Genomic DNA, 24,251 nt, shown 5'->3' with positions numbered 1-24,251 from the left:
TCTGTGGCAAGGCCTTTGTTGGTGTAAAGTCAAGAGCACTTCAAAAGTCTCTTGGAAATACAGGACTGGACTCACACTGCTGCAGGGAAAGGAGGGGTGGAAATGCACATCTCCATTGGATGGATGCTCCTGCATCTAGTTCATCAGCCTGTTCACATTGGCCTGAACTTTACTCCGGGCTTATGCAGCCAGCGACCACTGAGTGGAGGCTTAGCCAGTCCATGGAAGGAAATTCCCAGGGTCAGGATTGCCATCATCACTCCACCCTCCATGCAGGGACAGTGGTGTGATGAGAGGTGACCGTGTGCACATCGCATTCACGTGACGTTGCACTGTGCCATTTGTGCACGTTGTACCTGGTTTAAGGCAGCTGGGCTGGACTGCTGCTATTGTTCACTGTTAACAATTCAAAGCAGCAGTGATGCTAGTATATTTCACTTTTACATTAATTAATTCGTAAGGCAGCTGCACCAATACTGTTAGTCACTGATGCACAGTGAAAGGTTAATTCAGCTGCACTGACAGAGATAGGCACAGTTGCACTATTAGATGCTTAAAATTGATATTGATAGTGTTATTTACTTTGAATCCTTCCTTTGTTCAGTCCCTTTGCTTTTGTGAGTGCTTTGACTGCACTAGAGAGGGCTGGGCACTTAACACAATTTAATTTAGTCAATCCCATCACAATACGGGCACGTTTGGAGAAGGCTTTCCACAAACTGCCCCTGACTCTCCGAGCCAGGCAGGGGGATTAGGATCTGGTCAGGAAAAAAAGGATTAGGCTCCCAGAGTTGGAACCTCTGGCCTGCTATTTCTGCTGCTGCATGCCGGGCAGGGGGACTAGGAGCTGGGTGGAGAAAAGCCCTGCATCCCATCCTATTCAGAATAGGACCCATGGCTTTCCATTGGAACACAGAAACAAACACAAGCAGAATTGTTGTGCTGCAGCAAGTTGCCAGGCACACACCACTTCTGCCCATGTGACCAGAACGGACAAACATTGTTTTCCCAAAATACACCATGAGACTTTGGAAGGAGCAACTCAGAATAGTGCGGTGCTCAGAACCAAAGGAAATGTCCCCAGAAGGCAAGTGCCTTTGTTGGACTCAGTACTGTGGCCATGAGTGCACGGTAACTTGAGGATGGTTTGAGCTGGCCTTTCCGGCTTGCCAGCTGTCACTCACGGGCTGGCTAGCTGGAGTGAAGTACCTCGAGTGTAACCATTTGAGCTAACAAGGCAGTGAAGACAACCCCTTAGCTTCACTCTCATACGATTCTTATAGTTATTCCAATAAGAAAATGTATTTTGATTGCAGCTGACTAGCAGGACTCAGTTTCACTGTCTCCCTGTGTAGCGAACAGTTAGCATTCCTTGCTGACAAAGGACTTTATGTGCATAGGGCTCTGTTTTGGCTCTGGGAGTCTGTGCCATGCAAGAGTGTATGTGGAGGTGTAGAACGTGTGTAGCCAGAGGCAGAATGTTTCCACAGGGGCTGGGGAAGCATGCTCAGATGTGCCTTTTTTAAAGGGGCATGGTCAGCCTCTGAGATCAAGTATGCGCATAGAGGGATGGGGCCTGGTCATGGCCCCAGTTCACTCAGTGGAGACGTGGAACACATCTGGCTGTGCCAGCTGCATCCTTCCCTCTTGGGGAGGGAACAGTGGCTGTCTGGCTGCCTATTGTGCAGGTGTACTGATGGGGGAAAGTGGCACCCTGAGCTTGTGTTCCCCGCCTAAGGACAGCCAGAGTCTGACCTTTAATCTAAACCAGGGGTCGGCAACCTTTCAGAAGTGGTGTGCCGAGTCTTCATTTATTAACTCCAATTTAAGGAGTTATATGTATGTAAAGTAAATAAGGTTTTTAAAATGTTTAAGAAGCTTCATTTAAAATTAAATTAAAATGCAGAGCCCCCCCGGACCGATGGCCAGGACCCGGGCAGTGTGAGTGCCACTGAAAATCAGCTCATGTGCTGCCTTCGGCACCCGTGCCATAGGTTGCCTACCCCTGATCTAAACTCATTGCATCTGGGTGAGCAGAATGAGCAGACTCCTAGAAGGTGACAGTTGTACTAGTCTGCCTTAGAGATTAATGTTGCAGTTTGTTTTGAATAGGATCGGATGAAATATGGCTACACCACAACAGTCTGCAATGGAGAGACAAATGCAGGCCCCATTGATTGTAGCATACATGTCCCACAGTGCTGGCTGCTGGTGGAGCTGATAGATAGGCTATCACGTTTCCATCTGCAAACACAGACCTTGTGTGATGATAGCAAATTCACCTGTTATGGAAACAGAATGATTCTATATCCAGCAATGATGATTGACCCCACCTCACCCCACCCCCTTGGTATCCCACTGTTACCTTCGTAAGAACAAAGCAAGCTATCAAATACCATTGGGGTTAAACTCAGATTGCAAACTATACAATCGCTTCAAAAGCCATTGATGGCAATATTGGGTATTCTCTCTCTTTTAAAGTGAATTTAATGCTTGTGAAAAGTGCTGGGTTGACAGCCCTGCAACCTGAAGTCCTCTGTTCCCACATAACTGATATGCAGCTATAGAAACAATGCTAACTTCTCTCTGCTGCCTTCTAGTGCACCTCAGCCCTATCTGGAGGGGCCCCCTTTGTGAGTAAAAGGGGAGTTTGCTCTCCATGCCCATTCACTCTTTGGTTTCTTTACTGAGACTGCCAGTTATGCTGGTGATTTTTATGATTCAGCCATAAAAGGAACTGAACAGAGATCACTGACTCGTTGTACGTAGGCCACTGAACAGCCATCACAGAGCAACAATTTTCAGTCACTATTTGAACCTAAAGTGATAGATTTTACCAATTCCTTTTACTTGGTAGTCTGCACATTTGGAAATGTGATTGGCAATTATATTCTTAAATAGAAATTAACAGTTTTCGATAATATGATGTGTGCTTGGAAAGGCCACAGCTACACATGTACTGGGGAGAGAAGTGATTGGTTTATTATCTTCATAAGTATCTTTTTTGAATATTAAATATTAGACCTCTATTGAAAAGCATACTTCATAAGAGAAGTCTGAAGATTAGTAGATGTAGTTTAGCAGAAACATTTATTATGTAGTTATCCGTCACTAATGACATCTGATGAGAGACAATTGTGGCCACAGAGACAATTCATGAAATAAATCCTAATGGCTTCAAAACTAATTTATTAAAGGATTAAGTGGGATTTTCTGCATAAAGAATGCAGTTGCAGAAGATTATCTTAATGCCACTATGACCAGAATCAACCATTAGAATCAATGGGAATTTTTTTACATTGACTTTAGTAGGAGCTGGAGCTCCTATTAAAATAAAAATTAGGAAGTTTTGCTAAAGTTTCCAAGGACTGCAGATATTAAATATGGAAATTTGCACACTCTTGAAATGTTTGCTCAAGATGGAACCAAAAAACCTCATTTCTCCCAACTGGGTGAGATCCAAAATAACCAGAGAAATCCATCTAAAGGTATGGACTAAATAGCATGGGCCAGATTGTGGCTTTTAATCAGGGGCACATGGAGCAGGGGGGAAAACATGGATGGATCCCTCCGCATGGCCCACACAAGGGCTTGTCACAGTTACCATTCCAGTGCTTGGGGGGTATGCAGGGATGGCTCCCCTCACTACACAGTGCACCAAAGGGAGCACTGAAAATGCAAAGCTATGGACCCAGCTCCCTCCCTTCCGATCCCACTGTTAGGAACACTGCAGCTGCTTTTAGGCATTTGTACCTTTCTCCAGTAGAAGATGTAGGGAATTCCCGATCTAGTGAGTCCAGGCTTCCAAGCTCACATTTATATCGGCTCTAAGTGTAACAGACTCAGTTTTTAAAGCCTCTATCTAGAGTATGATGCTGAAATCAGTGGAAAGTTATTGATCGTGTTTTTATTCATTTTCAGAATCTGCTTCTATCTGGAACAAATCAGATGTTCCTATCAGACCTAATATAGTATCCAGTTACTATGGATTTAGTTATGTTTCTAGGTTTGTTATCCCTTGTGTATCTCTTCTCATTGTTAATAGTTAGTAATCGATAGAATGTATTCCCAGACTGGTCAAGTTAGCTGTCATGCAGCAGGCAAGCTGGCAATGATGAAAATCAGCTTCCTGCAAAGCTCCTAAAGAGCTCCCAGTAAGAGCCCCCGTTTGTACTGAATGACTTTTCCTCTACAAAGCTACTGTTGGATCCAAATTGTTGCCATGGTTTTCATATAAGGAGATTTACAGGACACAAAAAACTTAAAGAATTTGACTGAGTTTGAAACCTTCATTTGTAATTCTAGAAAGGCCCCATATGAGGATATTTGCGTAAGAGTAGAGCCTTCTCTTCCCAGAGCAACTTGCAGGAAGCCCTTCAGTTACACAAAGCTCAAATGCAACTCAAGTAATGCACTAAAAAAACATGTTGTTGACTTACCATGGACAGTGCATTTACCAGAGTCCTGTAGGTGGGTTGCATGTTTAATTTACTCTCACACTTGAGCGCCCAAAAAGTTTTTGTCTGAGTTAATGATATGGTAGCCTGATAGGTTTATGATGGTCTCAGGGGAGCTCCTTACAAGAACAAAAGTTACTGCATCAGCAGATTTTTTTTTTATTTGGCTGGGTTTTTATCTGGGAGGGTTTGTCCCAACTATACAATTACTGAACAGCATGCTGTTTAGAGTGTGAGGCGCACATACAGTACATGGATCTATCCCATGAATCAGAAGAGGTTATATATGTACTTTATTGGTCATTTGTATTATTTATTCTATGGCACTAACTGACATTGCTCTTTTTAAAAATGTGTGGCAGTTACAATTACAAGCATATATAGGAAAGTATAGAAATTAGATGTTTTATTGTTGAATGCATTTAAAGGAAATTCATTAAGAACTGTGTGACTGAAAGTTCAAACCATTTTCATTAATCAAACGTAAAATACTACTCATTTTACTGAGTGCAAAACATAGCTTTTTAAACTGTGTTTGAGGAGACGCGCACTGAACAAGTGATATTTGGTTCTGTGCTCCAGTGTTCCGGTCTAGGGGTCAAATATGTGGCTTTTAATCAGGGGCACATGGAGCAGCGGGAAACATGGATGGATCCCTCCCCATGTTCTATGACCTGTGCTATGGAGGTCCTTGCTTAGGCCCACATCATCCTGTCTGATAGAATAAACAGTGAGAGGAGGTTTTGGGATTAAGAAATCTCTGAGAGGGATCCCTTGTGGAGATCCTCCCTTCCCTGATGGTTCTGTCAGGGAGTGGGATGGGATTTGTCCCACCCTCACCCTCACTGAATAGGGCTTGGGCCCACTCTCAACCCAGGCCATCCAGGCAGAAGGCCTATGCCTCCGTTCTAGCTCTGGCACCAGCAGTTTCTCTCATTCAACCAATAGAGGGTCCCAGAGAAGATCCTTAGGCATAGCAAGATCCAACAGTGGGAAACTAAAGTTAGACAAATTCAGATTTGAATAAGAAGTGGTGAGAATAATTAACTCCTGGAACCACTCCCCAAGGGCCATGGTGGATTCTTCATCACTTGAAGTCAAGACTGGATGGCTGTCTTGCAGATATGTTCTTGTTCAGCCAGAAGTTATGTACTTGGTGCAGAAGTCACTGGTGATGTTCTATGACCTGTGCTATGTCAGAGGTCAAACTAGATGATTGTAATAGGCACTTCTGGCCTTAAAATCTTTGAGGGAGGGAAGGAGGGAGGGAGGGAGAGGGAAAAAGATAACACAGCTCCAGGCCATGGTGTCTTTTTCAGACAATCGCTGAAGGGCTGGTTGAAGGATCTGCTGCTTCTCCTTTTCCCCTCGCAACCAGCTACTGTCCTCAGCTCCACCAAGTGCCCTCTGTAGGGTCCAGAGGAGGTGGTAGTGTGGTGCTGTAGAGGAAGCTGTTCTCCACTTCCGTGTGGGATGGGAGATGGAGAAGATCCATATGTGAAGTGTCCCTTCGGTATGTGGAAGACAGTCTATTTCACTGAGTTTTTCCTCAGGCAAACCCCAGTCAGTAGAAGTTTCTTCTGCTAAGAGCTGAGTGAAAACTGAATAAAACCTAAGAAAGGAAGCCAGGATTTGACTCTAAAGTAATGATACTTGATGTTTTATTGTTGTGATGGGGACTTAAAAGTAACTTGTGTCTAGCTTTGTATATCAGGAAACGAAGGGGTAGAGCAGCAAAAGTCATTCCAGGGACACAGAGCTGTGAAGTGTATTCTGTGCTAGAGAGTGAAACTGCTCAGATATTGTGTATACAAGTTCAGATATAATTCATGATGGCTTTAAAGAACCAATTATACTGTTAGGGAAGAAATGGACCATACAAACTCATAACATTTTAATGTCTTTCTCCTCTGTAAAAGCTTTTTGATTAATTATTGTCTGTGGAATTCACTAGCTTGCCAGCATCTCAAGGGATTTGTTTCTTCTGTTCTTTATGCACAAATTAAAACAAATCTTCCAGGAACAATCATCACGGTGCATTTAAAGTTTTCATTTAACAAGTCTGCCTCTTGCATGCTGGGCCAAGTCCTGAAGTCTTTATTCAGTCCCAAGCAGACAAAACTGCCATTGGAATTCTGGGAGTTTTACTTAGGAAAGGACAGGGATCCTGATCCCAAGAGGTGCTGAGCGCCCACCATTCTCCCTGAAGTCAATGGGCCAGAATCTGAATTCCTCACTCGGGGACCCATGCTCCCCTCCACAGCATGGAGACTACAGATTTAGCCTCACACTGTTCCGTTCCCCTAAGCCTGCAGAAGCCACTTCGTGGGGTATGGACTCTGTGATTTTGGAGGGGGTTAAGAGGCAGTGGATTCATAGACTAGGGTGACCAGATGTCCCGATTTTACAGGGACAGTCCCGATTTTTGGGTCTTTTTCCTATATAGGCTTCTATTACCTCCCACCCCCGTGCTGATTTTTCACATTTGCTGTCTAGTCACCCTATCATAGACTCACAGACTTTAAGGTCAGAAGGGACCATTATGATCATCTAATCTGACCTCTTGCACAATGCAGGCCACAGAATCTCACCAATCCACTCCTGTAACAAACCCCTAACCTATGCCTGAGTTATTGAAGTCCTCAAATCGTGGTTTAAAGACGTCAAGGTGCAGAGAATCCTCAAGCAGGTGACCCGTGCCCCACGCTGCAGAGGAAGGCGAAAAACCTCCAGGGCCTCTGCCAATCTGCCCTGGAGGAAAATCCCTTCCCGACCCCAAATATGGCGATCAGTTAAACCCTGAGCATGTGGGCAAGACTCACCAGCCAGCACCCAGGAAAGATTTCTCTGTAGTAACTCAGATCCCACCCCATCTAACATCCCATCACAGACCATTGGGCATATTTACGGGCTAATAATCAAAGATCAATTAATTGCCAAAATTAGGTTATCCCATCATACCATCCCCTCCATAAACTTATCAAGCTTAGTCTTGAAGCCAGATATGTCTTTTGCCCCTACTGCTCCCCTTGGAAGGCTGTTCCAGAACTTCACTCCTCTAATGGTTAGAAACCTTCGTCTAATTTCAAGTCTAAACTTCCTAATGTCCAGTTTATATCCATTTGTTTTTGTGTCCACATTGGTACTAAGCTTAAATAATTCCTCTCCCTCCTGGATATTTATCCCTCTGATATATTTATAAAGAGCAATCATATCTCCCCTCAGCCTTCTTTTGGTTAGGCTAAACAAGCCAAGCTCTTTGAGTCTCCTTTCATAAGACAGGTTTTCCATTCCTCAGATCATCCTAGTAGCCCTTCTCTGTACCTGATCCAGTTTGAATTCATCCTTCTTAAACATGGGAGTCCAGAACTGCACACAGTATTCCAGATGAGGTCTCACCAGTGCCTTATATAACGGTACTAACACCAAAAAAAGAAGAACAGGAGTACTTGTGGCACCTTAGAGACTAACAAATTTATTAGAGCATAAGCTTTCGTGGACTACAGCCCACTTCTTCGGATGCATATAGAATGGAACATATATTGAGGAGATATATATACACACATACAGAGAGCATAAACAGGTGGGAGTTGTCTTACCAACTCTGAGAGGCCAATTAATTAAGAGAAAAAAAACTTTTGAAGTGATAATCAAGCTAGCCCAGTACAGACAGTTTGATAATAAGTGTGAGAGTACTTACAAGGGGAGATAGAGTCAATGTTTGTAATGGCTCAGCCATTCCCAGTCCTTATTCAAACCGGAGTTGATTGTGTCTAGTTTGCATATCAATTCTAGCTCAGCAGTCTCTCTTTGGAGTCTGTTTTTGAAGTTTTTCTGTTGTAATATAGCCACCCGCAGGTCTGTCACTGAATGACCAGACAGGTTAAAGTGTTCTCCCACTGGTTTTTGAGTATTTTGATTCCTGATGTCAGATTTGTGTCCATTAATTCTTTTGCGTAGAGACTGTCCGGTTTGGCCAATGTACATGGCAGAGGGGCATTGCTGGCACATGATGGCATATATCACATTGGTAGATGTGCAGGTGAACGAGCCCCTGATGGTATGGCTGATGTGATTAGGTCCTATGATGATGTCACTTGAATAGATATGTGGACAGAGTTGGCATCGGGGTTTGTTACAAGGATAGGTTCCTGGGTTAGTGGTTTTGTTCAGTGATGTGTGGTTGCTGGTGAGTATTTGCTTTAGGTTGGGGGGTTGTCTGTAAGCGAGGACAGGTCTGTCTCCCAAGATCTGTGAGAGTAAAGGATCATCTTTCAGGATAGGTTGTAGATCTCTGATGATGCGCTGGAGAGGTTTTAGTTGGGGGCTGAAGGTGACAGCTAGTGGTGTTCTGTTATTTTCTTTGTTGGGCCTGTCTTGTAGGAGGTGACTTCTGGGTACTCGTCTGGCTCTGTCAATCTGTTTTTTCACTTCAGCAGGTGGGTATTGTAGTTTTAAGAATGCTTGATAGAGATCTTGTAGGTGCTTGTCTCTATCCGAGGGATTGGAGCAAATGCGGTTATATCTTGGAGCTTGGCTGTAGACAATGGATCGTGTGGTGTGTCCTGGATGGAAGCTGGAGGCATGTAGGTAAGTGTAGCGGTCAGTAGGTTTCCGGTATAGGGTGGTATTTATGTGACCATCGCTTATTAGCACAGTAGTGTCCAGGAAATGGACCGCTTGTGTGGATTGATCTAGGCTGAGGTTGATGGTGGGATGGAAATTATTGAAATCATGGTGAAATTCCTCAAGGGCTTCTTTTCCATGGGTCCAGATGATGAAGATGTCATCAATGTAGCGCAAGTAGAGTAGGGGCGTTAGGGGACGAGAGCTAAGGAAGCGTTGTTCTAAGTCAGCCATAAAAATGTTGGCATATTGTGGGGCCATGCGGGTACCCATAGCAGTGCCGCTGACTTGAAGGTATATATTGTCCCCAAATGTGAAATAGTTGTGGGTGAGGACAAAATCACAAAGTTCAGCCACCAGGTTAGCTGTGACATTATCAGGGATACTGTTCCTGATAGCTTGTAGTCCATCTTTGTGTGGAATATTGGTGTAGAGGGCTTCTACGTCCATAGTGGCCAGGATGGTGTTTTCTGGAAGATCACCGATGGATTGTAGTTTCCTCAGGAAGTCAGTGGTGTCTCGAAGATAGCTGGGAGTGCTGGTAGCGTAGGGTCTTAGGACAGAGTCTACATAACCAGACAAGCCTGATGTTAGGGTGCCAATGCCTGAGATGATGGGGCGTCCAGGATATCCAGGTTTATGGATCTTGGGTAGCAAATAGAATACCCCTGGTCGGGGTTCTAGGCATGTGTCTGTACGGATTTGTTCCTGTGCTTTGTCAGGGAGTATTTTTAGCAGATGGTGTAGTTTCTTTAGGTAATCCTCAGTGGGATCAGAGGATAATGGCCTGTAGAATGTGGTGTTAGAGAGCTGTCTAGCAGCCTCCTGGTCATATTCCAATTTATTCATGATGACGACAGCACCTCCTTTGTCAGCCTTTTTGATTATGATGTCAGGGTTGTTTCTGAGGCTGTAGATGGCGTTGTGTTCTGCATGGCTGAGGTTATGTGGCAAGTGATGTTGCTTTTCCACAATTTCAGCCTTTGCACGTCGACGGAAGCAATCTATGTAGAAATCCAGTCTGTTGTTTCGACCGTCCGGAGGAGTCCATGCAGAATCCTTTTTTTTGTAGTGCTGGTAGGGAGGATTCTGTGGGTTAGTATGCTGTTCAGAGGTATGTTGGAAATATTCTTTGAGTCGGAGACATCGAAAGTAGGATTCTAGGTCGCTGCAGAACTGTATCATATTCATGGGTCTGGAGGGACAAAAGGAGAGGCCCCGAGATAGGACAGACTCTTCTGCTGGGCTAAGAGTATAGCTGGAAAGATTAACAATATTGCTGGGTGGGTTAAGAGAACTACTGTTGTGGCTGCTTGTGGCATGTAGCAGTTTAGATAGTTTAGTGTCCTTTTTCCTTTGTAGAGAGGCAAAGTTTGTCTTGTAAATGGCTTGTCTAGTTTTTGTAAAGTCTATCCATGAGGAAGTTTGTGTGGAAGGTTGGTTTCTTATGAGAGTATCCAGTTCTGAGAGCTCATTCTTAATCTTTCCCTGTTTGCTGTATAGGATGCTGATCAGGTGGTTTCGCAGTTTCTTTGAGAGTGTGTGACACAGTCTCTCAGCATAGTCTGTGTGATATGTAGATTGTAATGGATTTTTTACCTTTAGTCCTTTTGGTATGATGTCCATCTGCTTGCATTTGGAAAGGAAGATGATGTCTGTCTGTATCTGTACAAGTTTTTTCATGAGGTTGATGGATTTCCGTTCCATACGGCTAAATGCAGTGCCTTGCATAATGACTTATCTTTACTGGAAATACCTGGCCTGATGCATCCCAAGACCGCATTAGCTTTTTTAACAGCCATATTACATTGGCGGCTCATAGTCATCCTGTGATCAACCAGTACTCTGAGGTCCTTCTCCTCCTCTGTTACTTCCAACTGATGTGTCCCCAGTTTATAACCAAAATTCTTGTTATTTATCCCTAAATGCATGACCTTGCACTTTTCACTATTAAATTTCATCCTATTACTATTACTCCAGTTTACAAGGTCATCCAGATCTTCCTGTATGATATCCCGGTCCTTCTCTGTATTAGCAATACCTCCCAGCTTTGTGTCATCCGCAAATTTTATTAGCACATTCCCACTTTTTGTGCCAAGGTCATTAATAAAAAGATTAAATAAGATTAGTCCCAAAACCGATCCCTGAGGAATTCCACTAGTAGCCTCCTTCCAGCCTGACAGTTCACCTTTCAATATGACCCGTTGTAGTCTCCCCTTTAACCAGTTCCTTATCCACCTTTCAATTTTCATATTGATCCCCATCTTTTCCAATTTAGCTAATAATTCCCCATGTGGAACTGTATCAAATGCCTTACTGAAATCGATGTAAATTAGATCCACTGCGTTTCCTTTGTCTAAAAAATCTGTTACCTTCTCAAAGAAGGAGATCAGGTTGGTTTGGCACGATCTACCTTTTGTAAAACCATGTTGTATTTTGTCCCAATTACCATTGACCTCAATGTTCTTAACTACTTTCTCCTTCAAATTTTTTTCCGAGACCTTGCATACTACAGATGGGAAACTAACAGGCCTATAATTACTCGGATCACTTTTTTTCCTTTCTTAAAAATAGGAACTATGTTAGCAATTCTCCAGTCATATGGTTCAACCCCTGAGTTTACTGATTCATTAAAAATTTAGGATTCTCCTCCTTCAGATTTGCCTTCCCCCCCCATCAAACCCACAGGGGAAGCTGGCACAAGAGAGTACAGCCTGAGGCTGTATTAACTCGGGCAGCTTACCTGCCCCGTACTGCAGAATCCTCCAAGGAGGTTTAATGGGGCATCGTGGAAGCCCTTGAAAGTATGGTTCCTGCAGTGATGATTCTTTGCCCCTCTGTCCACAGAGGTAGAGAAGATGACAAGGCCCTAAATGAGAATTGCAGGATTTCCCAATGGTAGTTTGCCTTAATGAGGCTTTTGGATTGTGCCCTATGTGCTCACTCTAGCTCTCTGATACATGACATTTTTTTATGATTTTAATGAGACAGTCCCACATAACATTGTCATAAGCAAACTAGGGAAATGTGGTCAAGAGGAACTTACTATAAGGTGGGTGCACAACTGGTTGAAAGACCATACTCAAAGAGTAGTTATTAATGGTTCACTATCAGACTGGGAGGGTGTATCTAGTGGGGCACTGCAGTCTGGGTATGGTACTGGGTGTGGTACTAGTCAATATTTGCATTAGAGATGTGGATAATGGAAAGAAGAGCAGGCTTATAAAATTTGCAGATGACACCAAGCTGGGAGGGGTTTAGAGAACAGAATTCAAATTCTGAACCACCTTGACAAATTGTAGAATTGATCTAAAATCAACAAGATGAAATTCAGTAAAGACAAGTGCACTTAGGAAGGAAAAATAAAATGCACAACTACAAAATGGAGGGAAATTGGCTAGGTGGTAGTACTGCTGAAAAGGATTTGAGGGTTATAATGGATTACAACTTGAACAAGAATCAGCAGTATGATGCGGTTGGAAAAAAGGCTAGCATCATGAGGTGTATTAACACAAGTGTTGTATGTTAGACATGGGAAGTAATTGTACCACGGTACTCGGCACTGGTGAGGACTCAGCTGGAGTGCTGTGTCTAGTTCTGGGCGCCACACTTTAACAAAGATGCGGACAAACTCGGGAGAGACCAGAGAAGAGGAATAAAAATGCTAAAAGGTTTAGAAAACCTGATCTGTAAGGAATAGTTAAACTGGGCATTTAGTCTTGTGAAAAGTCTTGAGAAAAGAAGACTTAGCGGGGACCTGTTAACAATCTTCAAATATGTTAAGAATCATTATAAAAAGGATGGTGATCAACTGAAAGTAGAACAAGAAGCAGTGGGCTTAATTTGCATCAAAGGTGATATAGGCTGGATATTAGGAAAAACTTTCCAGCTACAACGGTAGTTAAGCTCTGGAATAGGCTTCCAAGGGGGGTTTTGAAATCCCCTCATTGGAGGCTTTAAAAATCTGTTGGATGAACACCTGTCAGGCAGTGTTCCCTCTTAATTTTTTGCATCCATATGCAGAATGAATTTTGTTATGTGCACCAATATGGAGGTGATGTGTGGCGGGGGTGAGGCCGAGGGGTTTGGAATGTGGGAGGGGGTTCAGGGCTGGGGTAGAGGGTTGAGGTGCGGGGGCGGGGGTGAGGGCCCTGGCTCCGGGTATGGGCTCTGGGATGGGGCTGGGGATGAGGGGTTTGGGATGCAGGCTTCCCCAGGGCTGGGGTGGGGAAAGAGGACTCCCCACAACCCTTTCTCACCACAGCAGCTCAGGGCCAGGGGAGAGGCACCTCTCCCTGGCCATGGCAGCTCTGGCTGGGGTGGGCCGAGGGAGGAGCACCTCTCCCTGGCTGCGCAGCCCTTGGTAGCCTGCTGCGCAGCCACACGACTGTGCAGCTTAGAGGGAACTTAGTTGTCAGGGATGATCTAGGTTTATTTGGCCCTGCCTCAGCGCAGGGGGCTTGACTTACTGACTTCTCAAGGACCCTTCCAGCCCTTCTATGTACTTTGGAAAGGCAGCTGTGGGTAGGCAGACCTAAGGTATATGGCAATGTGCACCAAATATGGATGGGAAGGATTAAGGCCTTATTCTGTATCTACTGCAGTAGATGATTTTCTGACATTGATTATTAGGGTTTTTTCCACATTAGTGCAGGCTGAACATTTCCTCTTATAAACATCACAAAACTGGGCATGAAGCAAGTGAACATCCCAGTCCCGCCAGACTACATTACAACATTTTAACCAAGTATTGTACATGTAATAATAACAATTTTAAATGTCCCTTTATCTATACCTTTGCTACTCTTTTGTTTCAAAGCAGGCATGGCCTTATTGCAGCAGGACTCCCTTCTGTTGAGCAGATCTTTTTTGTAATCTACTTTAATGAGAAAAAACATTTTAACACTGTGCACTGTTTCTAGCAGAGTCATTTAAATGGCACCTCAGGAATTCAGTGTAATACTTTGAAGTGTGCTCTTATCTGTATTTAATCACACAGAAACCTATAGTAACTCACTGATTTACAGAGAAGTTTTTAAAGAATTTCACATCTATGGCGGTGAGGGGAAACAGCACTTTGGAGGAACTGTCTTTGCACCTGGCCACACAGGAATCCTCATGTACTTTATTGGGTCCCTTCCAAAGGCCACTAACCTCACACAATCACACAAAGTACTTTTATTGAACCGAGAGAGAGTGAGAGAACTAATTTCTGAAGGCCAGGCTGTGTCACCTCTACTCATGCTGAATGATACTTTTCTTAGCAAGTTGTTTTATGGAAGAAAATGGGACTACTCCTAAGTGAGATACTATCCAATATGAATAAGAGTGGCACAATTTGGTGTTTCTAGGTATTTGTAGGACTCTGATCACAGTAATGGTTGAGCTCCAAACACACAATTAAACATGATGAATCAGAACACTTACATACCATAATGCTTATGTATGAAGGGTGTTTAGGGCTGAAGTGTGGGTGAGGAAGGGATTGCTGGACTAAAAGAGGAGTGTGTAAAGGACAGGGAAAATGTGCGGAGGGGAACAAGAAGAAGGGTGCGAAGCATAGTAGGCAGAAACAGTGAGGGCAGGCAGCTGGAAAGTTGCAGTGGTAGGAAAAGGGTGGGGTAAAGGAACCAACAACCAGTGACAATACAGAATTGAGAAAAACATTGTACAAGGTGGATGAGACAGACCAGTCCTATGGTGATGATTGTATGGATTGTGGTACCTAGGCCCTTGTCTGAGGGGAATGGACATAGTCTCTGAGTGGTGAAAAAAGGTGCATCTTGCTGCTGCCTCTTTATCAAGGAGCAGAGAGGAATCCAGTAATACTTAGCGGCTGGGCACAATTTTGACTGGTGGCTTCCAAAGAAGGGTGCGGTCAAGGTTTTGGCTCTTTCACTCTCCCTACCAACATTATGGTTGTCTTCCCTGGGACAAGCTTCATCATATGCCATCAACGTGTGCATGGCACTACACAATTTCTTCCCAAGGCATCACATATATTGAAAAGGGGAGGGGACAGAACTAGTCCTGTGGGACTCCACATGTGAGAGCTTGTGAGGATGAGAAGCTGCTGCCTGTTACCATTCTTGAGTGAGGTAGAAAGGATTGATGAAAATCAGTTGAGTGCTACACCATTCACACCAGCTAGATCTTGTAGGGAGATGAGCAGTGTCTCATAATTGACTATGTCAAAAGCCACCAGCAGGTCAAGCTGTATGAACATCAAAGTTTGGCCTCTGTACATAGCCATAGTCACCATTCTGTGCTACTAAAGACAGCTCAGTGTCATGACCCAGCCTGAATCCTGATTGTGAGGAGTCCCAGGATGTCGCTATCACTTGTCTAGGAAAGGGAATGGTATGGTGATTTGGTTTTTGCAGCGTTTGATCCATTTACTGTAAAGTGCTTTTTTTTCTGTCACAAATTCTTGTGGGTGTGTACAGATTCAAACAAGAGCAAGTACGTACCAAAAAAATTGCCTTTAGACTATTCAGTGAGTAATGAAGGAATAATGCACATCAAAGGAATGGAAAGTTTGTGTAATAATTTGTCATACTTACCTTTGGTGACTATCATAATGTATCAGAGTGGAAATATGTGACGGATTCTCCAGTTTTTATACTGGCTTGTTTTAAAGGTGCTGTTCATTTTTTTCCTCTAGAAATCAGCAAGGGGCAATTTTACAAAGCAGAAATTAACTTTAGTGTGTTTGTCCTAATCTGGCCCAATTTCCAGTTGCCTGACTGACTGTTCTGATCAGTGCAATCTATAAGTTCATGTAGCAGCATTAAGCTTGTCTGGTATTTACGAATTTATTTCTCCCTAAGTTGTAAATGTCACACTTTTTTTGGTTCCTGCTGCTTTATTTGTTGTTTCCAGTTTGTTTGTTTTTTGGAGGGGGTTGATTCCATTTCTGTGCCCAGCGAGACGGTGTCTGTAGCTGTCAGTTAATGAGCTTTTTGACCACTGAAGCAGTGAAGTATTGCCTGGGAATCTGAAGGCTTTTCCCCCCCTTTCCTGGGTTAGATAGTTGGTCTGAGGCCAACGGGTTAATGAAAGGGTTCTCTGAGCATGGCTAGCTGCCTAATGAGACTGAGCATGTTTGAACCAAAACGGCACCACAAACTTCCAGCATCTGCAGTAGACTTTGGAAGGTGCTCCATTTTCTGCTAATTATTACTGGAGCTAGAAAAATTGTGAAATAAGTTGGCTTGAAAGTATATTAACATGCTACATTTTACCCTACACTAATAATTTTTTGAGCTAAACAAACAAAAGTCTAGAAAAATATTAATTTAAAAAAGAACAACTAGGAAACAGATTCTTTTTAACCTTTAACCTCTGAAAATACTCAATAAATCATTAGCTACTCATTAACAAAAACAATGTGTGACTTATTGACCAGGAAACAAAAACTTGGAAGCTTTCATAGAGAAAGGGTACCGTTGGTTTTGGAATGGCTTTTCTTTTTAAAAATAAGTTATGATGATGGCAAACAAGTTGAACTGTGTATTAAGTCTTGAGACCGAAAAAGTCTAATAGCTTAACTTTTTAAAATAGATGTTTTTTGTGCAGTGAGCTAAGCAAAGAATATGTTTATAATATGCACCTTCATATCTGTCCCCTGAGAAGAATGGACAGATGCCAACCTTAACTAGGTTTGTTGTGTCTCCCTTTCAAGGGTACTCATTTATGTTTTTCACACTGTTGTTCTTGTCTACGGCTTGCTGCAAAGCCGTTTCCTCTGTTGTCAGTTGCTTCAAAGAAAGCAAAGAGGCTAGAGCCGACTGAAATATTTATAATAGAAATGTTTATTGTTGAAATGAGCCTGCGTTGAGTTCCTGAAACATCCATACAAGTGGAGCAATTTTATGAGGTTGAATAAAAATATTTTTTACTCTCTGGATGTTTCCGGAAAAATAAAGTGGGCACTTCCACTCAAAAATGTGCACTTGTGAATTTTGAGAAAGCTGCCACTGATGAAGGAGATGAAGGTGATGCCACCATAAAAGCCATGTGGTCTAGAGGATTAAGCACAGAGCAGAAAATCTAGAATTGGGTTCCCACCTCTGCCACTAACTGACCAAAGAAACAGTTTTTACTCTGCAACCATTATCATTAAGTACAAAATATTAAATGTCATGGATCTGATTTATTTACAAATAAATCCACAGAAGTTTGGACCATTTTGTTAAACTGGCCACTGAACTTAGATTGTGACATTTGAGAAATATAATTAATACAGTACAAAAAATGTAGCCATTAAGTGTTTAAGACAGAGCCTGCATTATCCCTTAATCTGTGGATCTCTTCTCTACAGTATTTACCACGAGACCATCTGTACCTTTAATGGATAACTGAATGGAGCATCAATGATTTAAATATGTGCTTTCAGTGGCTGGAACTTCTAAATCATATTGAAGTACATCAATTTAGCATTGTCTCTGATTTTTAAAGTAAGATACTGACAGAAAGGATATCAAATTTGCAAACTATAAGACAGATGCATGTTCTGACGACCCCATCACGGTAAAACTGAAATTTCACAGATTAAGATTATTAGCATTTTAATGTGTGAATGGACACCTGTGAGAGTATATGTATATTTGTTTATGTTGAAGAATCAGGAAAAAAGCCAAACAGATTGCCATTCCTCAGCTGGATCTTACCAGAATCTGACTTGACATCTTGAATAAAATACATGTGTGGAGGTGTCACTTGAGTCTGCTATAGACCTTAGAAATAAAAAATCTGCACCCAAAAGGATGTCATCTTTACCTTTGGGCTCTGAGAAGATGGTTCCTCCAGATCACATTTGATGGCATTCATTGAGTCTGAGACATCTCACAGGTGGCTTTATCATGGTCTGAAGGAGAGAGGTGGTCTGATTAAACAGGCTTGGGAGTCTGGAACTTCTTCATTATAATCGTGAGGCTAACCATGGCTCCCTCTGTGTCATGGGGAATGTCATGGGTTAAACCTTAAACCTCAGATTGCCCCTCCTTAAAATGGTGTCAGAACTCTAACCTCCCTCACTGGAGTGTTGAGGCATAGTTAATGTTTTTAAAGCTCTGTGGAGATTGTGTGTGCTAATTGCCCTTATCTGAGGGAGGTAAATATTATTATTGCTATTTTACAGGTGGGGGAAAGTCAAATACACGAGGCTAAGTGATATGTCCAGGCTGCAGAATGAGTCAGTGTCCAAAGTGGGATTAGAAATGAGGGGTTCCTGGCTCCCAAAAGCCTATGCTTGATTGATAAGCTAGAGCTGCTTCTTACCCTTATCTAAGTAAGACAAGACTCTGTAAGGTCATTCATTGGCAATGTAGCAAGCAAAAATAAGAATTGGTGCATGATAATGACGAGAATGCTCTGCAAGGTGCAGCTTGTTTTTGTGAGACGAGGAAGAATCAACTTCATTTCTAATTTGCATATGTGGAACTGAGACCTCTGCGTAGATTATTTTTTGGTTATTTATTTATTGAGCTGTTGGTACCTCTGCATATTTCTCACTTTTACAACATGTGGTCTTTGAAGTTTGAACCCCAATCTATTTCCACACAAACACTATGTGGAAAGGCAGCCCTTAGGGTTAGACAGTGAGAGGTAAATTTTCAGCTCTGTGAGCAGGACTTAGTTACATGACTTCCATTAACATTAATGGGAGTCATGCTGGTAAATTCCTGTGCACCACACTGAACGTTTACTCATGAATGCAGAATTACTGTACAGCAAAGCTAATGAAACTTGGCTTTTAGGTAGCATGGTGTTTCAAGAGGAGATTTTCAAAGGCACAAAGGGCAGCTAGGTGCCCAGTTCCCATTAGAAGTCATGGGAACAGAGCACCTAACTCCCGCTTGTGTCCTTGAAATCTCCCTCTGAGAATAACAGTGTGGATGTTGCTATTTTTTACTGAACCTATCTTCTGTAAGGGCCCAGTCCTGTTCCTGTTGAAGTCAATGGCAAAACTCATTTGTCTTCCATATGAGCAAGAAGCAGACCTTAAATAGGAATGCTTTGTCTGCTATCATGTAGTCTCACCAGTTTATTTTTCTTTGCACTGTTATTCCTGATCCATTGTTGCTTTGAACCCTTCTGTATAAGGAACAGTTACTTGATTTATTTTAATATTTACTTACATCATTTTAGATGTTTGTCTTTTTGTTGTAAAGTATGTCCCATGTCAGGTGCTGGAAAGGTGGATATTGTAACCATATTTAAAAGGAAAAAAAGACTCTCCATAGCCCACTAAATCACCAACAAACTTTGTCCCTTACCAGCAATTGATCCCTCCCTTTCAGGGAGTCTTGGAGAATAAACAGGCCGTGCAACATGATGAGCAAGTCAGAAGATTCAGGATTTTTTTGAACTGAGGCGAGGAGAAAGTTATGTAGTTGGGGACCCCTCGATGATAAACAGGCTGCCATATTCTGTATCAGTTTAAGCTTCCAAGCTTTTCCTGTTTTAAGAACTGTAGAGTATACTCTAATAATCTAATCTTGAGGTGTCAAAGGTCAGGATCACTGTGACAAAGCATCAGCTAAAAGAAAAAGTTGCAATTCCTAGTCAAATATAAGGGACAAAGAGCTGCCTTAGCCACTGCAGCTTCTTGATATCCAGAAGCAGTTGTGGATTCACTAGGAAATCCAGGCTGCAAGCCTGATTAACTGTGAGCAGACTCCTCCAGTGGAGGGAGAAGACGCCCTCTGGCATATCCTCTGGTGCTTCTAATTTAATAAACAGACTTGTTTAACTAAAACATCTTGAACTTAAGTGTTAAGTTTTTCTTCAAAATATATAACATTAGTACCAAAAATGTAAATTACAACTTTGGAGCAGAAGGTTTTGCTATTAGCTGGAATATTTTATTTATTAATTCCTTAATTTTGACCAGCTTGTTACTAACATTTTCAGCATCACATCTATGTATGTTCCCAATCATTTCCAAATTAGGCTGCTGTGTAGCCCATAGAATCTGGGAAATACAAAACGTGCCTTAATATCACTTAATAGAGGTCAAAACCTTTACATGAACAGCTGCCAAACTATGTGATCATGTTATCTGTTCATAGAGGAAATGGAAAATACTTTCCAACTGGAATTGTTTGAGACCAGGAAACTTCATTTTAAAATGTTTTTATGCACCAGTATAATTAGCTTTATAAATGAAGCTGTTATTCTTTGCAGCTAATGAAAGGGACTGTTAACCATTTCAGTAAATTCATGCAAAATCTGAAACTGACAGAATTGATCTTTTATCCCCGTTACTTCCTAGGTTGCAGTACAGATAAATTCAATACCAAAGAAATGTGCCATGTAAATGACTATATAAGTTGTGAAGGGAATGCACTGCAAGCTAAAGCAAACTTTAATAAAGCCCATGCATCATTATTTTTTTCAACAGTTGCTACTATTGATGATCAAAGGATCATAAGAATATCTCTCTGATTTCAAGTATGTAATAGGTAGGGTGTTAAATACTGAGTAGCCCCATTGACCTCAGTGGGACATGAATAAAGTGAGCAGGATTTGGCTCATGCAATGCTGTATATTACATACAGTGTTCTCATAGAAGCGGTGACGTTAGAGAAGAAAGACTCAGTTGCTTTCTACAGGTATGAAATATGAAAAATGACTTTCTTTTATCAATTGTTGTTATTTAGTTTAGACTGATACTGTTATTGTTGTTTGCAATGTTGTTGTAGTCCTGTTAGCCCCAGGATAATTAGAGAGACAAGGTGGGTGAGGTGATGTCTTTTATTGGCCCATTTCTATTGGTGAAAGAGACAAGCTTTCGAGCATACATCGAGCTCTTTCTCACAGTGAGCTCGAAAACATGTATCTTTTAACAACAGAAGCTGGTTTGATAAAAGATATTACCTCCCCCACCTTGTCACACTGTTACTGTGTCTCTTACAAATATGTTATTCCTCAGTTTGAGGGATCTGTATCTCAGTTTCCTGGTGACTGTTTAGTTCTCCGCTTAGTTACACAGGTGTCAGACTGAAATAACTCTTTTGAAGTTAATGGAGCTATAAAAAGTCAAAGGATATTCTTGTGGTTAAGACCCTGGGTGGAGATTTGTGTTCAGTTCCTGGTGGTGCTGTAGACTTTTGTGACCATCAATCATTTTTTTTCTGTGCCTCATTTCTTTGTTTGTAAAATGCCACACCTCTGCCTCACAAGGGTGTTGTGTGAGCGTAAACTCATTAATGCTAGTGAGGAGCTCAGTGCTATAGTGTGAGTATCCAGATAGACAGTATAAGATGAGAACTGGCCTTAACATTTGTTGCCAGCCCTGCAAAACATTTGTGACCATGTCTCTCATCACCCACAAAAATATTTGTAAATGTTGGCCTATGTGATTGAAGCAAGGCCATTGAAGGACTGAGTGTCAGAGCTGAGAATGATCCCTTGCTCTCTGTCCCTTGTTGAGTCCACTACACCATGCTGCCTCTCTGTGGAACTGCCTCTCCTTGTGGCCTGAGGTCGTTCTGTCTGCTCAGCAGAGGACCAGGGGTCGTTGGGACTCTGAGGCAGCCCTAGTGCCATCAACAGTAGTTGGGTGACACAGTGGTATAAAGTTGTGATCTTGATCTGGAATCTTTCCCAAAATCAAGTAGCCTGTCGCTGTATTTTTTTCTGCACTCTAAAGCCCAGTCCTGGGTTGCTGTGAGGGGGCTATCATTCTTTTAAATGAAAAATTGGTTTCACGCTTTTAACCCTAGTGAGACATATTGTGTCAGTTTATATTGTCAAAGCTGTTTTTGCAAGGAAAAGACTGAGAAATATAATATTTTAAAGTGAGCTCTTCACTTTAGATGAGAGGGGAGAGTTGGTGACAGGAGCGGAATTGTCACGCTGTTCTTCTAGATGCTTGTTACTATTCTCAGATGAAGTCAGCCATTTTGTTTCCTCTTGCACAGTTGAGTTGTAAGTGAGATTGCCTTAAGTAATGCATGTTTGGTTGCACAGCCTACTTTAGTCATCTTAAAAACAGAATGATGCTGTATGAGTGGATTGCAGGCATGTTGATTCTGCTGAGTTTGTAGCCTTATTTACAGGTATGTTGTTTATTTTCTTGAAGCCCCACATTGGCCGATTAGGAATTCCTCATGGACCTTCAGGAGAGAAGGTGGCAGTAGTAACAGTGGATGACTGTGACACTGCAGTGGCTGTGCGCTTCGGAAGTCTCATTGGGAACTACACATGTGCTGCCCAAGGAACTCAAAGTGGCTCAAAAAAGTAAGGGCTTTTTATAGATATTTCTTATTCATTCTCATATTTAAAAGGAATTGAGCAATAACACATGGGCAGTGAGAAGAAAAGCACACATAGCAAAGATTTTATAAGAAACCAAACTGACTAAACTGGCAGATGAAATTCAGAGTACAGAAGTGAAAGGCAGTGTATATCAGAAGGAACAATTTAAATGGCTCATGCACATTGTTGAGTCTAAAATAACTGTAAAGACACAAGAAAAAGTGTTTGGTATCATTGTTGAAAGCTCAGTGGAAACATCTGTTCATTTACAGCAACAGTCAGAAAAGCAAATAAATTGTGAGGCTGCATTAAGAAAAAGAGAGTAATACTAAAAAGATTTTGACATCATATTTTAAATTAATGGTACATCATCCCATCTCAGAAAGGCTATAGGAGAAATAGAAAAGATCCAGAGAAGGGCAATGAAAATCATTAGATACATGGAAAGCCTTCTGTCTGAAGAAAGATTGAAAAGATTAGTATTATTTAGTTTAGAGAGAAAATTACTAACAGGTGAGACATGATAGAAATATATAAAAACAATGAATTATATCGAAAATGCCAGTCAGATGATTATATTTACCCTTTTCCGAAATACAAGAGGAGGACACTTATTGAAGTTAAAAGACTCGTTAACATTTAAAACTGATTAAAAGATATACTTTTTATAGGTTCTATAACTATCCAGCGGAACCTACTGCCACTGGATGTTAACATAAGGAGCCTAGGAGGATTCAAAAAGGGACTAGCCATTTATGAATAACAAGATTATTATCCATAGTTACACCAGCCAGAATAAAAGTGTATATATCATACTAACCTTCCTGCTTTAGGCTATAAATCAACATCTCACTACCTGGGATTAAAAAGAAATTTCCATAGATGCATGTTGTTTCATAATTTTCCATTTACACCTTCTAACATAGCTAGTACTGGTCACTGTCAGAGACCAATATTTGACTCTGTTGGTGTGGTTGGTATGGCAGCTCCTACAGTCCTAAATTACAAATTTGCAGCTAATTTTATTATGATTCTTTTTTATTATTGAGATCGGTACTTACAGTCTTGTGAAGCTAAATCCTGCAAATAATGAGCTAACAGAAAACAGTTAAATATCTCAGATTTCTTTAGTCAGATTAGCTGTGAAGAAACTGTAAAGTAAAGGAGGCCAAACAAATGACATGAAAATAATCCAGCTAATTTCTTACTTCTTTAGATCTTTGGACCTGACTGGACCTCTCCTGCTTGGGGGTGTCCCAAACTTACCTGAAGACTTCCCTGTGCACAACAGAGAGTTTATTGGCTGTATGAGGAACCTCTCCATTGACAACAAGCCAATCGATATGGCTAGTTTCATAGCCAATAATGGCACTCTTGCAGGTATAAGCTTCCAGATCTTCAAAAGGCCACAAGAAAAAGCTTTCTGTCACGCTCAGAGTTCTTGTGCACACCAAGAACCAGATTTTCAAAGGCGGGTGCATGGGGTATGCATGGAAAACTGCAAGTGCAACCTTTCCATGTGAAAAATAGCACTTGATTGGCAGGGTGCAAATGGTGTAGGTCAGCTAGTTGCGCATGTACACAGCAGTGAGGCACATGAACATTTTTGCGACGACAGTCCTTGAAGTTTTTTGCCTCGGGAGAAATCCTGCCCTCCTACTCCGTCACCCCACCCCCGCAATGCTGCCACTGGATATGGAAGGCCCAGTTGGTCTTGGAATTATTTCAGCTCAGCTGAACAGTGGAGGGGAGGATTTGGGAGTATGAATAAGGAGTCTGCCCAACCCTAGTGCAGAGCAGGTTGGATAGGGTTATGGGGAGAGGGAAACACGCTTTTACTCTTCACTGCCAACCCCTCTGCCATCTCTCTGGGAGAAATATAACAGCCACAGAAGCTGTTGC

General features: G+C 42.0%; 1 protein-coding gene across 9 annotated transcripts in view; it reads left to right on the top strand.

Annotated features, from left to right (window-relative positions):
• The window catches only part of CELSR1 (cadherin EGF LAG seven-pass G-type receptor 1), a 319,999-nt gene that overhangs the window by 180,105 nt on the left and 115,643 nt on the right, over positions 1-24,251 (top strand). For all 9 annotated transcript variants that reach the window (XR_008443926.1, XR_008443929.1, XR_008443927.1 and 6 more), the window contains exons 6-7: positions 22,174-22,331; positions 23,566-23,729. Coding sequence is in view for 4 of the 9 variants with exons in the window: in XM_054019353.1 (XP_053875328.1) it covers positions 22,174-22,331; positions 23,566-23,729 (322 nt within the window). In the remaining 5 variants the exon portion in view is untranslated. The remainder of the gene's footprint in view (positions 1-22,173; positions 22,332-23,565; positions 23,730-24,251) is intronic.

The sequence above is a fragment of the Malaclemys terrapin genome, chromosome 1, assembly GCF_027887155.1.
Source record: "Malaclemys terrapin pileata isolate rMalTer1 chromosome 1, rMalTer1.hap1, whole genome shotgun sequence".
NCBI lineage: Eukaryota > Metazoa > Chordata > Testudines > Emydidae > Malaclemys > Malaclemys terrapin.
Note: the sequence above shows the minus strand (reverse complement) of the source record. Positions and strands in the feature narration are given on the sequence as shown.